Below are 16399 nucleotides of genomic sequence, written 5' to 3' on the forward strand. Positions count from 1 at the left end.
CTGAGCCAGCGTATATTTTTTGACTTGTTCACTGAGATTAACCCAAATGTTTCCAACAATATTTAAACCCAAGAAAATCCATGATTTCCTTCAGTTCACTTCATGTTGGTCACCTTCCGGTAGCGTCCTGTCCCCTCAGGGAAAGGTGCATGTTAGAGGAAGAGGAAGTTGGCAGCTCAGCCAGCTGTTTTTTTAAATTCTATTTTTTGTGTTGCTCACTTGTGATGGATTCAGGTTGTTTTAAAATGACTTTTGTTCACAGTTCTGGGCTAAATGAGCCAAGTTTACTTTGAATATTCTTTATGGGGTCATTCTCTTACATTACAACTGACTAAATATAAATGACAGTTGTCCTCATAGCCGCTGGTTTTATGTGTTGCTGCATCTAAACCCGTCACCTCAGTGCTAGAGCATTAGATAGGCAGTGTATGTTTTGATGACTGAAGATGTGAGCAAACAGAGCACAGGAAGGACATTCAGCAAAGGTCTGTCTGGCAGAGAGTTGAACCGGTAACCTCGGCTGCCTTTTTTTCTATGTGATATGTGTCCTAACCGCTCATCCGGTGGATTGCACTCTGCTGAGCTGTAATATTTTCAGGGCCCTATACTGTACATGCTGGCTCACCAACATGGCTGGTCACATGCTCGACCGGCTGACTCACAGAATGAAGTACTCAGATGTAAAGAGGATTTTCTGTTATTGCCTCCCTCTGGAGGCTGCAGTGGCCTTTCATTAGTCTAAAGTGATGGCACCTAATAAGCCTCCATCAGGCCTGTAGTCAGCTTAGCATCTCCACCGTCTCTCCTGGGATCCACATCTTGAAGCTTAAACACTCACGTCTCTGTCATCCAGCCTGCTGATGTAACGAACCTCCACACCTCACGCTTATCCGTTTGTAAATTAGAGTAATTCATTGGCACATTCAGTAACTCTGATTTGTGTCAAACCATATTCCAGAAGAACGGATCAGCTTTATCACTCTGGCTTTGTAATAATTGTATTTAGCTGGTCGGGTATTTTTTTTTCCACAAAAGACTGGAGTTTTTCATCATGACTCAGCACCTCTCAGTGTAAGCGCCGTCCTTCCACCCTCTGGTTGGGCACCGGGTGACGCAGGATTCGGTGCCCCAGAGCCGACGGGGGACCATGCAGCAGCATCGAGGAGACCTTGACGCGTAAAGACAGACACAGCCGGACTGAGGCCTGGCAGCTCAGCCAGAGGAGCACCTCATTAACCGCAGGGTCACCGATGTTAACAAGGGGACCAGGAATAGTGTAATTTTATTAAAGACCCCCTCCGGTGAAAATCAAGTTTGTTTGTTTTTAGCTTATTAACATGTTCATATGGGGTTTTTGTTTGTTTGTTTGTTTGTTTTTGTATATGCTAGAAGACTAAATAGGCAGTCAACACTATAGCAGAGCATCTTTCACCTTCAAAAACACAGATTCACACTTGATATGTGACAAACCTTCAGAAACAATCCTGTCAGCTTGCAGGGAGGAGCTTTCTCTTTCATTTTTAGTCAGACTTGGTTTCTGGTTTGAACATGTTTGGCTGAATTAATGCAGTAACACAACTTGCCACTGTGTAGCATAGAGTAGTTTTACAGTGTTTGAGCAGAGCTGTAGGTGAGCTGGCGTGCTCGAGCTGCAGCGAGTGGAGGAACAGGCGGAGACTTAATAGATTTCTAGAAGAAGCAACGGTGGAGAGTTACATCTCAGCCAATTTAAGGGAGGAAGGGGTTCTTATCATGGAAATAAAGCTTTAAATATGTGGCTTTGATACACAGAGTTGAGTATTTGGGGTTTAATCAACGACCAGAGAGAGACTTTAAAAGATATTTTTCTTGAGAGAGTCTCAAGTCTCCCCAGAATGTGTCATTCAGTTTTCCAGCTAAAAACAAAATAAAACTGCAAAGACAGTTAAATTTAACCACGACTCAGTTCAGAGTCATTTCATTGGAAATCACTAATGTTTTTCAGATTTCCTTCTTGACTATGTCTGATTTGGCTGAACGTTTTTATACCATAAAATATGGATACTTATAAGGACACTTATACAATTGTTGCATGACATATCAAATAATATTAAGATTTAAAAACAAAAAAAAAAAAGTTGAAAAACTACCTGTCACCTCACTTTCAGCATGTTTTTTTTATTTTTTGGGGGGGGAAATTCAAATTTGAGGCCATGTTTGGATGATAATATCTCAGGAAGTGTTAGAGGCCTAAAATCTTCACTGTTTTTTTCATCATGTCATTGATTCAGTGATGCTGGACAAGTAGATCAAATGGTGAACTTATTCATATTGAAACAGCTTTGACTTTACAATGACCACAAAACACAATAAAAAATGTTGTTTTCTTTTTTACGATAAAAAAGGACCTTTAAGTCAAACCGGAGTCCATCAACCAACACTTTTGCTGCTTTTCTCACTTTTTATATATATTTTGGGATTTAATATTTAGGGATTTTTTGGTTGGAGAAAAGTATTTAACCTCTTAAGACTCTCTTTACAAATAGCAAATAGGAATAAAAAAAGAAGAAGAAAGAAAATAGAAATATACTCAAATATATAGATATAAAAATACAAAAAAATAACAATTACTAGATAATATAATAAAATAATTTTTTTTAAAAAGAATAACTACTGTGGTAATATAACCCAAAATGTGATGTCCACATCCACACGCCAGGTCTTAAGAGGTTAAAGATATCGACCTGAATTTGAACTTTGCACAATAAGAATCAGAACTACTTCATCGATCCTCTAGGGGAAATTACTTTCTGTTACAGATGCTCCCAATCAAAAGCCTTGAAAAAAGTAGGAAAGTAAAAAAAAAAAACATAGAATAAAAATATAAACACAAGTATTAATATAAATAAAATACATCTAAACACAAAAAATACATATACATTCTGCTCTAGCATATGTACAGTCGTCCTCAAATTTAGTCATATCCTTCCATTAAAGAAGGAAAGAACAGCTTCACTGAAATAAGCTGAAATTGACAAAAGTAATAATAAATGAAATGTAATGAAAATCATGACATTGCTTTTGAAATGTGGTTCAACAGAAATATATACATAAAAAAACAAACAAACAAAAAGCAAGCAAACAAACATGATGGGACTCATAAACTAATATTTTGTTGAACAACCCTTTTAGCCAATCACTGCAATCAAGTGTTTTCTGTAACTCTCAGTCAGACTTCTGCAACCTGTTGACAGGTGTTTGATTTTGGTCACTGCTCATCAGCAAAGTGTCTAATTTGTCTGGGACAGATTTTTTTTTTGTTTGTTTGTTTTTTTTAGTTTTTTTTCCACTCACAATTCAAAAGCAATGTATTATTCCACTAAATTAGAATTTAGCAAATTTTTATTAATGATTACTTTTTTCAGTTTCTAGTTAATTGAGTGACTATTGTGAATTTTTATTTTTCTTTATTGGAAGAGTATGAATACATTTGAGGACGACTGGATATACAGTGTAATAATAATACCACCAATGTTGCAGCTTAAAAAAAAGTGCACTGGTAAAGACAACCACCATTATTTCCCATCGTGCTGCTCCAGTTAGCAGGAGGCTGACATCAGGGCTGTTTGTTTGTGAGCAGCGTCTCTCCTCCCATCAGTCAGAGGGAGCGGACAGCCTCCTCCTCCGCTCAGATTGTAGATTTATGAGGAGGATTGCCATTTGCAGAATTCCTTGTAACGCTTTATGACTGTGGCTATTAATGTGCACGAGTGGATCTCGGTCTTCGGGAACTCCGGGGAGATGGAACCGCAGTGAAGCGTCGGAGCCTGGAGGTGTCGCAGCAGCTGCAGCTCACACTTGATCACTTTGTTTCTTTACTGTCTCAGACGTTGCACAACAGAAGTATTAGTTTTTGTAGATGACACATGTAATCTGAGGACACATATGAGTAGAAATCAGAGCTGGATGAGCAGAGTGGATGTGTAAACAACCGATCTGGGGAAACCGTGAAACATTCCCCCCAGAATGAAGGAGGGGTCAGCGGGCCAGAGCCGAGCACCGCCCCGGGCTGGAAGGCTGAACTTTGCCACAAATATTCCTCAGCTGCCACCACTTACACTTCCTCACACTCTCTCCGACTGATTGTTTGCAACATGTATTTGTGGCTCACGCCGGTGGCCGGACTGGCGATCCTGTGGTTCTTCTACATCAGGACGCATTTGCCGCACTTTGGCGCAGACTTCTGGTACATTCTGCGGAGCATCAAACTCGGCCTGAGGCTTTTCAAGTACAAATACATCAAACCCTTCTACAGCATCTTGGACTGCTTCTTGGATGCGGCGAGGAGTCACCCCGACAAGATCTTCCTGCACTTCGAGGGTGGCACCTACACCTATGGGGAGGTGGACAAACGGAGCAACAAGGTGGCCAGAGCCCTGCAGGCTGAGGCGCAGCTCCAGGAGGGGGACGTGGTGGCTCTGTTCATGGCCAACGAGCCCAGTTTGGTGTGGACTTGGCTCGGTTTGGCCAAGCTGGGCTGCCCGGCTGCTTTGCTCAACTTTAACATCAGATCCAAGTCTCTGCTGCACTGCTTCTCCTGCTGCGGGGCCAAAAGGATCATCGCCTCTCCGGGTAGGACTGATCGTTCAAGAGCAGCTCTGTTTCGTTAACCTGCTGCTTGCTCAGTCAAGTTCAAAGTTCACTGATGGTATAAGATATTTACATTATGTGCCACAGGTGGTGGTAAAGTGCATGCACTTAAATGCAGCAGCTTTGTCTGTTTCACTGCATTTATTTCTTTCCTTCATGGAAAACTTCTAAAACCCTGCATGCAGCCTTTCACCATGTGGCCCCTTCCAAAAAGAGGAGTGTCTAGATGAGGTCCCCCTGTCACAAGAAACTCCCTCTAAGCATATCAGTTTGTTTAAAAGAGGTAAAAATCGAGTATATTCTCAAAATTAGTTAATATTTGCAAATGTGCTGCTTTGATGATCAGAAAACCTTCCAGGTGACCCTTTAACCTCTGTGCTGCAACCGCTGGACTAAACCGCAGCCTCAATAGTGAATCAAATTGCTAGAAACTGCCCAGCTTCCTCTTTCTGCAACATTAAAATAATGTTTGTGCATCAAGATTAACAGTGTCATGTCCTGTTGTGTTATTTATCACATGGGGTATTTTCATTTAGCTAATTCCACTTCCTTACTTAAATGGGAGTTGGATAAAGAACATATTTTCTTGCACTTTATCGATACTGTTATCTAAATAAAGGGACATGGAAACCTTTTCGGATTTGATTCCTGGCTATGTTTGAGTGGGACTGCTTTATTTGCCCTGCAGGTGTCCATCCCTGGGGCGGTGACCTGACACTGGGTCAAAGATGACATTCTAACAGATCTAGAGCCGCTGCACCGACCCTTATCAATAGTAGTTGATATGCTGCTTTATTGGTGCATTTAGGCAAACAAATATGCAGGACAGTCTTGTTGCCTCACAGTGAACCTTTGTTCTTTTGCCTGATTTGTTCATTCAGCTTCAGCTGATGCTGATTAAACCAACAAGTGTAATTAAAATACTGCTGCTTACAGGTACGAACAATAAAACACTCGGAGCTGCTTAACCAACACATCTGAGTGTGTCACTACACCGGTGGAGGTTAAAACACAAAGAGACAGACAGTTTTCTTTTAGGTCGCTGCTAATCAATCATTAACAGCTTTAAGCTCAGCACGTTTTAGTTTGCACTATATGTGAAAAGAATGCACAGTCAGAAGAAAAACTGCATGTCCTTTGCACTTATTGAAATGGTTTAGTGTTTTCTGTATAGACATGTGGATTGTTTTCACTTGTAAACTCTGATTATTTATTTTTTTTGAACTTTTATTTTTGGGTGTGATTATACAGAAAAATGTATCAGAGTATTTGCCTACATACGTTTTTCCTTTGCTTGAAATGAGCTCTGAAAAGAATCTAAACCAGAACAGCTACTTTACACATTAATAGAAGTGTGTTTGCAGATCAAGGAACAGAAGTTTTTCCTGCATGGTTTGGGTCTGTGTACCCTACATTGAAAACTAAAGTCGTATTTCCCCCCTTGGAACTCCGCTTTCTCATTGTGCTGCTAAAGAGCCTCGACAAAGAAAAGCATCCATCTGAGCTGAACTTCCAGCACCATGTGCTCGTGTCCCACTGGGATCTGGTAATGTGATACAGGCCTGTATGTGCAGCATTGCGCAACAGAGGCCTCTGTCATATTGTGTGGAGCTGAATTCTTTACTGTATTTGCAGAGCTGCAGGAAGCCGTGGAGGAGGTTCTGCCGACGCTGAGAGAGCAGGGCATCAGCGTGTACCTGCTGTCGGAGAACTGCAGCGTACAGGGCATCAACCCTTTGTCTGACAAGATCTCCCAGGCCTCCGATCAGCCGCTGTCCAGGGACCTGAGGGCCAACGTCAAAATCAGGAGCACCGCGATCTACATCTACACGTCCGGCACCACAGGTACACCAGCAAAGTCGGTGAAACTCAAGGTCATTTCAGGGGGTTTAATTTGTGGTGCTGTTGTATTGTGTAGCTGAGATGCCTTTAAAATATTCATCCACTACAGTGAGAGTAGACATTTGATTCTTCCAGGTAGGTTGGCAGTTGATCTTCTTAACTGATGCACTGAAGTTGTACTATATCGCGTGCTTAACATACCCAGAAGGTCTTTTTGTTAATTGCCTTCACTAAACTAAACACCTGCAGTCACACTAAGTCGTTGGGTTTCTAGCTGTGAGCACATTCACAGAAAAGGTGTTGTGTTGACGTGATCTAGAACCACACATTACTCACAAGAAGAACAAACTATAATCCGAAACAAATATGAGGAATTTAAGATTAAATACAGGCTAAACCAACACAGCTGCTGCAGCCAAAGCAGGAGGGATGCTCCAAAAACAACCCCTGCAGGCTGTGTAAGTTAACAGACTTGGCCCACGTGTCGCCGAGGTGTAACCTATTCTTATGCCTTGAAAGATATTTTTAGCCCTTTTCTTTAAGCTGCAACCCTGCTGGTGGTAAACGGTTTGGAAGCAAGTGAAGAATAAATCTAAGAAATAATTAAAATGGATACATTTTGCAAATCTTAGAAGTTCAACAAGGAAAAGTTTTTAGTGGTTTATCAGTGTTTGTTTTACAGAAAGGATTCTAGTCAGCAGGAAAAAAATAAACCAAATAAGAGTTTCCTCCACCTGACAATCTACATCTCTTCTACATGTTTATGCTCATCAGAGAAAAAAAGGGTTTTGACAGGATCCATGGGAGGAAAACTAATTTTCTAGGCTTTGATCTGTTATCTTGAACATAACCTGCTGATAGGTTTAAAGCATAAGTTGCCATGGCGACCCAATAACCACAGTTAAACGAGTCAAACCAGAAGTTGGCCTCTGAAGTGAGCAAACAAAAGTTGCTTTTACATTCAGTGTTTAAACACGATAAAAGCATTTTGTGACTCGTAAGAAGTTTGGATTATGAACAAAGAGTCTTTTTCTTTCCTGCATTTGTTGGCGTATTGCAGAATATCATGTTGCTTTGCCACCTGTAGGTCACTGGAATATTGACACCATCGGCAGGTGCGTGTATTTTGTGTTGCACGTACATGATATAGGCAATATGTTGACCAACCCTCACAAATCCCCCAGAGTCTTTGAGGGCATGCAGCATTGTCTGGTTTATGTGAACAAGTTAAATTTGCTGAGTTTGTAAGTCGTTGAGCAAAAACTTTCATAATGGCTTGCAGGCAGCATAACTACTGAGGTAAAGTGCAGCCAGAATAAACAAGCCTGTGAGCCTGAGCTCAGGGCACAGAAACCCTCAAGATACAGATTTAGTCTCTCAGGGCAGAAGTGCAGCGAAAGTCATGTTTAAAAAGAGCCAACTGTAAGGCCTGCATGACCTGTATAACTGGTGATCTGTCTGTGTTTCCAGCACTTGTAGGAAAATACTTAGACTTTTCATCTATTAATATCTTTGTATGCGTTTACAGATCTTTGTTTGCATTTGATAAATCTTCTACACGTTGGCAAATCTCACTGCACACACACACAACTCTCCAGGCACATTTACAAATAGTTTTGCTACAACAATACCCCCATAGGGGAGGAGTGGTGCCAAGTGTGTCATGATTTCTTGATTGTCCAATTCTGAACACAAAAATAGTGAGAAACAGTTGAACTCCACAGTTCTCTTCTACAGCTCACAGTCTTTTCACATGTTTCAGGCATTTCTTTTCTGATGTATAATGTCTTTGATTTACATTCACTTTAACAGGTCGGCCACATATGTAACAAAAAGTCTCCTAAATGTGAAAGTTGCTGTAGACTCTATCTGGCTACACACCTGATTCTTTGATTTTTGGTACTTGAGTGTATCAGGACGAGGTGCAATCATTAACACAGTCTAACCCTACAATAGATCTGGCAAATTAGCTAACGATCAGCAATGTTGATGGTTATTTGGAGTCTCATTTCTGGTCACCTGTACAGTTCCCATGAGTCAAATCTAAGCAGTGATGTGAAAGGTGAGACGAGGATTTAATTCATTGCCGATCGAGAGATATTGACAACTTTAAAGAAAATTTGCATATGAGAAGACAGAGAGTCAGTGAATGCACAGCAGAGAAGTGGATCACACTGCAGGAGTGAGTTTTGAGGCTCCAAGTAGAGCACAGGATGATTTATTATTCTCTGACCTTGGAAGGTTTGCCTAAAGCAGCCGTTGTCACCCATGAGAGGGTTTGGGCCTCCTCCTTCCTCCAGGCGGCGTGCGGAGTCACAACAGAGGACATCTTCTACATCAATCTGCCTCTCTATCACAGCTCAGGCTTCCTGATCGGGTTGGTGGGAGCCATTGAGAGAGGTAACGATCCTCTTTATCCTCTCATGAGTGCAGGAACAAAAGCATTTGCACACTTGGTTTGGTGGCTGAGTGAGAGGAAGGTTGTGTAACACGGTGTTAATTGCAGGTATAACCGTCGTTCTGAGGAGAAAGTTTTCTGCCTCCCAGTTCTGGGACGACTGCAGGAAGCATGATGTGACAGTGATGCAGTACATCGGTGAAACAATGCGCTACCTCTGCCACATGCCCAAGGTAACAGCAATCCAGATCTGCTTTCAGTTACTTCAGCGAATTATCTTTACTGAATCTTTCTCAATCTTTTGCAGAAAGAAAATGAGAAAAACCACAAAGTGAGGATTGCAATCGGCAACGGAGTCCGAAGTGATGTGTGGTCCGACTTTCTGCATCGCTTCGGGGACATTAAAGTCAAAGAGCTGTACGCTGCCACAGAGGGAAACGTCGGCTTCATCAATTACACGTCCAAGATCGGTGCAGTGGGACGGGTCAATTTTGTGCACAAGGTAGGAGGAGGAAGCATGTCGGCTGTTTTCTGCCACGTGAGCGGCACAGCTCCAGGGACGACACTGTTGTCCTGTTTTCCAGCCACTTTGATCCAGACTGAAACATGTCAACAGCTACTGATACACTGATTTTATAATCTGCAGCTTAAATGTTTTAATTTGGGGTTTAGCTTTGGCTGTACTGAGCCTCTATAGAGCTCCATTTTTATTCACAACTAAAACAATGCAGCACTTCAGTTCACTGCTGCTCTCACTGGATTCTTCTCCATAGCAACAGCAGCTGAGGATTATGGGTACTGAAGTGTTTAGAGCTGCCAGAATGATGGATTTAACATGCAGCCTCAAAGCAAAGCTGAAATCACTGAAACTGGGGGACCTGATTTTAAAAAAAAGATGGTTTATTTGGTATTTAGTAAAACATACATACAAGCTGGTAAAAACACAAAAGCGATATCCCTCAACCGTGTGCTCACTAATCGTTCAGTCGTGCCACGTAGCTTGAGATTCTTCACATGGGTGATGAATCTCAGGTTTTAACTTGTCTGTGGGGCCTCTGAGTAGACTGTATGTGGAGCTTGTCAGTCATCCACTGCAGAAGAGACATCTGTGTAGCAGTTAAAGTAGGAAATGCTGCAGGATTTTGTTAGTGAAGAGTCCCATTAGGGGCATAGCAACACACTCTGGCTTTTTAAAAAAATAAATATTGATATCATGTCAATGGAACGCATACAATAATATCATTTATGATTTAAAACCAGCAGCTATCTTATTGACACTGAAGCAACACAGTGCAGTTTTGGTCCCTTTTAACAAATTTAAATAATAATTAGACCAATGGAGCTGCAAGGTGGCTCGGTGGCACCATTGCCTCGCAGCAAAAGAGTCGCCGGTTGCGTTCCAGTGAGGACATGCAGGATCTTTCTGTGTGGAGTTTGCATGTTCTCCCCGTGCAGTGTGGGTTCTCGCTGGGTTCTCCGGCTTCCTCTAACGAGTCCAAAAACATGTTGAGGTCAATTGGTGATTCTAAATTGTCCGTAGGTGTGAATGTGAGTGTGCTTGGTTGTCTGTCTTGGTAGCCCTGTGATAGACTGGTGACCTGTCCAGGGTGTCTCCTGCCTTCACCCTGAGTCAGCTGGAATAGACTCCAGCCCCCCACGACCCTAGTGAGGATTAAGTGATGTACAGATAATAGATGGATGGATATCTCAATGATATCTTGAACTGTTTTGGCCACAACAATCATGTAGTGAAGCTATCCTGCTAAAATGAACCACCTCTGCAGTGTTTTCAGCTGAAAATGAAAATATGCTGGGTACACTTTTATCATTTGCTGAAAAGTTCCACAATGATGGATCTTTTAATGTGTTCACATTTTAACCGATGTCCTTTTCCTTCATCCTTCCCAGTTTTTCTTCCCCTTCACTGTAATCAAGTTTGACATTGCGAAGGAGGAGCCTGTCAGAAACTCTCAGGGTCTGTGCATCAAAGCAGCTGCAGGTGAGTCACTGAAGGCCCCGAACGGATGTGAACTCGTGTCTGTTATTCTGACGGCAACTAAACATGTCGGCTTCATGTCTGAATGAGCACGTCGGTCATTTTCAAAGTTGTGACACCAATCTCACAAGGTCAGATTTAGTAACATTTCAATATCACTGTTAAAACGGCACACTTCTGAACTGCACTCAGTCGGCAGTAACTTCATCATTTGGTTATGGTGTATATTTGAAGAGTTCATTTTGAGAAAGCTTATTTTTTCTTTGTTTGCTTGAGATAATATCAATCAAACTGAAGGCGACTCAGTAAAAATGACATGACAAAAATAGAGATAACTTAAGATTGATTGATGTTGTCTCAGGTGGACGATGGAAAAGTGGGTTTTCTGAAGGTTTGTGACGATGGAGTTCTGTTTTTGCAAATGAGCTCTTCATATATACTGTTGGTAAAGTAGCAGATTATCATCACACATGGACAGAAAATGTGACTGTTTCAGAAATCACACATAAACTAAGCTGTTAGTTATTTGGACACGTTGATGTGCTGCTATTAGCTGAGATTCATCTTTTGTTAGTTATTACATTAAAAACCCAATACATCATGTTACAGAATGGCATCGCTTTAATGGATTCATCAAGCCAGCAATGTTGTGTATCTACCATCTGAATAGGGCTAACAAACATCTGTAACATGCGTGTTTCCTCTTTGCGGTTTCTTTTAAACATGAGCAGAATTACCTTTTTGTTATCTTTAGAAAAACTACTCGGTTGAAAGAAAGTTAATAGAAATGTTAATAATCAGTTATTTTCAAGGCCCCACTCTTTAAATACGACAACACGCTCTCGTCTGTTTATATTTTTAGATTACAGTAAACTGCTTTGGGTTTTTCTGGACTCTGTGACAGATGTTTTCTCGTGTCTTCATCAGGTGAGACGGGACTGTTGGTGGGAAAGGTAACTCACAGGTCTCCCTTCATCGGGTACGCCGGTAACCAGCAACAGACCGAGAAGAAGAGGCTTCGCGACGTCTTAAAAAAAGGCGACCTGTATTTCAACAGCGGCGATTTGCTTCGGATCGACCCCGACAACTTTGTGTACTTCCAGGATCGAGTCGGTGACACGTTTAGGCAAGTTGTGACTCATTTTGTGTTTGTTCAGCGGTTTAGTTGTTTACATTCATCTCTCAAAGGATGATGGAGTTGATTCACTGTCCAGGTAGGTACACCAGCGAGTTTGACTTGATGATTATCATTTATTTATTTGCTTTGGTTTTTCTTTTGTGTTCCAATTGTGGATCAAATTTGGACATCTTTGCGGTCCTAATTTTTAAGGACGATTAAGAGTGATGCACTTGCTGCACTGTTTTTTTTTTTATTTTGTTTTTTTTACTTGGACTTATTTTCGCTCCTTTTCTTGGTTGCTACAGATGGAAAGGAGAGAACGTGGCCACGTCAGAGGTTGCAGACATTCTCACAATGGCTTATTGCATTTCAGAGGCAAATGTTTATGGTGTTAAAGTTGAAGGTAAGAATCCCAGCACAGACATTTTACATACTGTCAGTGCAGCAGAGGAAGATGAACTTAAATACTACATCTTTCCATTTTAATCTGTCTGTATGTGTTGAATCACCCTGATAAGGTCACGAGGGACGGATCGGCATGGCATCCGTCACTCTGAAAGAAGGACAAGACCTCGACTGTTCAGACGCCTACAAGCAGGTCATCACCTACCTCCCGACTTACGCAAGACCCAGATTCATCAGGATTCAGGTAAATAGAAAGTGTTTGATTTTATTGTAATCTTGAAGTGCACTGATCTTAGATTTATTTTCTTGGTAACTAAAAGACTGGCCTCCCTCATTTCACTGTTTCATTTATTCACTAAAACGACACTAAACTGTGTCTCATGCCAAATGGAAGAAGCTGTGATTTAGTTAAAGCATTTCACAGCGCTTATGATGCTCTTCCCCTTTCCTTTAGTGTGTTGTAGCATTTTTAAAAATGTCAAAGGTCTGCAAACTTAAAACGCCCGATGTCCACAGAAGGCAGAGTCCCACAGAAAACCCTGCTCTGCCTGAAACACGTCGTTTGAAATCCAGATTTTTCTTCTGTTGCTTATTATCTTCACCGTGTCACATGTTTAAAACCGGCCTGGCGTTTAGTTTGGCACGCCGTCAAACATAATAAACGCACACCTTGCAGTCTGTCCACAATTATTTTCTCCTACGGGCTCTTTAAAGTACTAGTCCCAGTCCCCTTCAGTATTTACTGTGTGAGTGATTCAGATCAACAAGTTTATTCACACATCACCGTTCAGACACAATACAATGCAAAGTGCTTCACAGAGGAGTAGAAATGCATTAAAAATAAGACTTTAAAACTGGATTTAAAAGATAAAATAAAAGCAAAAAACATGCAAATCATAGTTAAAATATTAAAGCGAAATATTTTATTCATAGGAAAGAATAAAAAAATCCATCATGTTTTATGCTCTGGTTTAAATGAGCTGCCGGTTTTAGCAGACTTCACTTATTCAGGAAGCTGCTCTACAGGTTAGAAAGTCGAAGCTGCTTCACCTTGCTTGGGTTTATTTTGGGGAACATTAAGCCCGTCCCAGGTGCCCCAAAGGGTCTGGAGGTTTTGTAACGTAGAAGGAAAAACGGGGATGTATTTAGGCCACAAGTGGCAGGATTTTAAAATGTATCCGTTGACACGCAGGAATCCAGCGCAGTGATTTAAGGAGAGCTGTAATGTGCTCCACTTTTCTTTGTGTTAGTTAAGAGTCAGCACAAGCGACCTTCTAGTTGCTGAAAATCTTTTTGATGGATGTCGTTGAGGCTGAAAGCGACTTGTGGGGAAGACTGTAGACACTACTCATCTGAAAAAGTCCTGCCAGATAAAATAGTTTATCTGTGTGAGAATTCTGCAGATTACTGAAGACAATGCAGGAACAAACATATGGGGGTGTTATTGAAGCAAAACTATTCGTAAATGTGTTTGGAGAGTTGTGTGTGTATTTCTGTGTCTGTAGAGAGATTCGTCGATGTGTAAGAAGATTTGTCAATGCGTACAAAAATATGAATAGATGAAAGGTCGAAGTATTTTGTAACAAGCATTGGAAATACAGACAAATCACCAGTTATACAAGTCAAGCGGGCCTCACAACTGGCTCTTTCTACACATGACTTTGGCCCCACTTCTGCTGTGAGAGATTCATATCTGTAACTTCAGGATTTTAGTGTCCTGGCTTGTTCATTCTGGCTGCGTACCACTCTGCTGCGCTTTACCTCGCTTGACTTGTAACTGGTGATTTGTCTGTATTTCCAGTGCTCGTAACAAAGTTCTTAGACTTTTCATCTATTAATATCTTTGTATGCATTTACAAGTCTTTGTAAGCATTGACAAATCTTTTTACACATTGATGAATCTCACCACAGACACACAACTCTCCATACACATTTGCAAATAGTGTTGCTACTATAATACAGATGCTCTTTGTAGCTGAGACGGCAATAAAACCTTAAGTTTAAAGCTTGATTGTTTGCTTCGGAAATGGTAGTTTAAATGATTATTAATTGTAGTTATATCTCTGAGAAAATTATACTATGTATGATTTTGGTTATTATACTGTTATATTATATTAGTATTATTATTATACTATTATATGACAATTATTTATAGAAATAGTTAAGTTCTATATATAGTTATATTACATTATATACTTAACCTTCTTTTTGGGTGTGTTTTTTTTTTTGTTTGTTTTGTTTTGTTTTGCTTTTTGCTCCAATTTCTACACTTTTTTGGATTTAGTCACTGTGGGCTCATTGCAACATAAAGTCCTGCCCCTCTGTGGAAACAGCACAACCATGGCTAGAAGGAGAAAGAACTCAAAAATGTCTACTGTGCACTATGACACAGTTACAAATCTATGAACCTTTAAAAAGAAATGAAAGCAAAGTTCAACCACTCCACAGTAGGCTTTGTCACACAACTCTGCTCATAAAGTCTTTCACCATATTGAATGTGTCTTCCTGCTACATTCATTGTATGGATCAAGTATGTTTTATTTTGCTCAGTCTTTCTTGTGGTCTCCTTTCTGTGTAGGGACAACCCCGACTTCACCTGAAAACTGAAAGCTTTGGTTATTGTTAAATGAGATGTGTACAGAAAAAAAGTGATTTTAATGACAAATCACAATTTGAAGCTTGGATTTGGTTAATTTTCCCAGTGGAACCACGTGTCACGTTATTAGTTTGAGGATCAATGTAAAGACAAAAATCGAATCATTCTTTCTGATGATGAAGTTTTTGCCTCTGACTGTGTTTTGCAGCCCTGCCTGGAGATGACGGGGACGTTCAAGATGAAAAAAGTGAAGCTGGTGGAGGAAGGATTCAATCCAGCTAACATCAAAGATCTTTTGTACTTCCTGGATCTGGAGAAAAAGACTTACGTTCCGATGACTGAGGAGATCTACAGAGCAATCGTTTCTAAGGAAATCAAACTCTAACAAGAACACTAATGTAGACGGTGATGAACCGCTTTGTTTCCAGAAGATCTAACCGCTCATTCAAGGACCTTAACAGTGAACTAATCTCAGGGACACAACACATCGTGATTGAATTCTTTTTTGTATTTTTTAATTAACACAGCAACTGCACACCTCTAGTGTTTTTAAAAATGCAGTCAGTCATATACAGGTATGTGTTATTGGCACTGTTGTATTTTTAATCATTTTTAAACTAATAAAATTCTGCTCATCTTACTCCAGTGAGTCACTTTTGGTCAGTCAGATGAACTGTAGCATTTAAAATGGACTCCTATTTGTTTTTCCACCAGACTGGAGATGTTCAAAATCGATTCATGTCAGGTATTGCACAGATGTACGTTGACCTGTCAAAAGCTACTTACATCACTTAATGGTTAGCCTGTTATGGATTTAACTGGACTTTTGGACTGATGCACGAACAGTTTCAGCTTTTATCAAACTCTTAGTGTACCATTGGCACACATTGTGAAACGACAGATTTATTTTTTACAGCATCTGCCCTCAAGTACAGGGTTAGTCTGGGCTTTGGGGATAATAACCCATAAAAACACATCGTTAGACGGTTTTGTTGTGAAAGGAAAACTGAATTATCTTTTTTATTAAGCTGTTCTGACACTCCGTCCTGTTTCTTTAATATTCTTTGAGATGTGACTGTAGCCTAACTGGAGTCAATCAGTCGTAAACTGATGGACAGAGTTTAGAAAGTCCTTCATGATGTCCAAAACCTCTGCAGACCACATGAGAAAAAAGATTTTCTGATCTGATTAATCAGAAACGTAACTATTTGGTCAGAGCTTCAGGCACTGTGCTTCAGGCACTGTCACTGCTAATACCGTCCCTACAATGAAGCATGGTGGTGGCAGCATCATGCTGCTGGTGAACTGAAAGGAAAACTGAATGCCTACAAATACAGAGAGGTCTTTATAGAAAACATTTGTGGGAAGCCATGAAGACAAGTTCAAACACATTCCATCCAATCAGACAATCTG

The 16399-nt window shown here is 40.7% G+C and overlaps 1 protein-coding gene across 1 annotated transcript; it reads left to right on the plus strand.

The window, feature by feature from the left end:
* Nucleotides 1-4005: 4005 nt before the first annotated feature.
* Nucleotides 4006-15626, plus strand: LOC103363830 (very long-chain acyl-CoA synthetase). Its single transcript, XM_074465729.1, is given in 11 exon segments — nucleotides 4006-4086; nucleotides 4089-4611; nucleotides 6265-6474; nucleotides 8713-8871; nucleotides 8978-9102; nucleotides 9177-9371; nucleotides 10778-10868; nucleotides 11793-11991; nucleotides 12291-12388; nucleotides 12504-12634; nucleotides 15195-15626. Coding segments are annotated over 11 exon segments (1989 nt in total). The 3' UTR covers nucleotides 15372-15626.
* The last annotated feature ends 773 nt before the right edge of the window (nucleotides 15627-16399 follow it).

This window comes from Stegastes partitus, unplaced genomic scaffold (genome assembly GCF_000690725.1).
Source record: "Stegastes partitus isolate 25-593 unplaced genomic scaffold, Stegastes_partitus-1.0.2 Scaffold694, whole genome shotgun sequence".
In the NCBI taxonomy this organism is placed as follows: Eukaryota; Metazoa; Chordata; class Actinopteri; family Pomacentridae; genus Stegastes; species Stegastes partitus.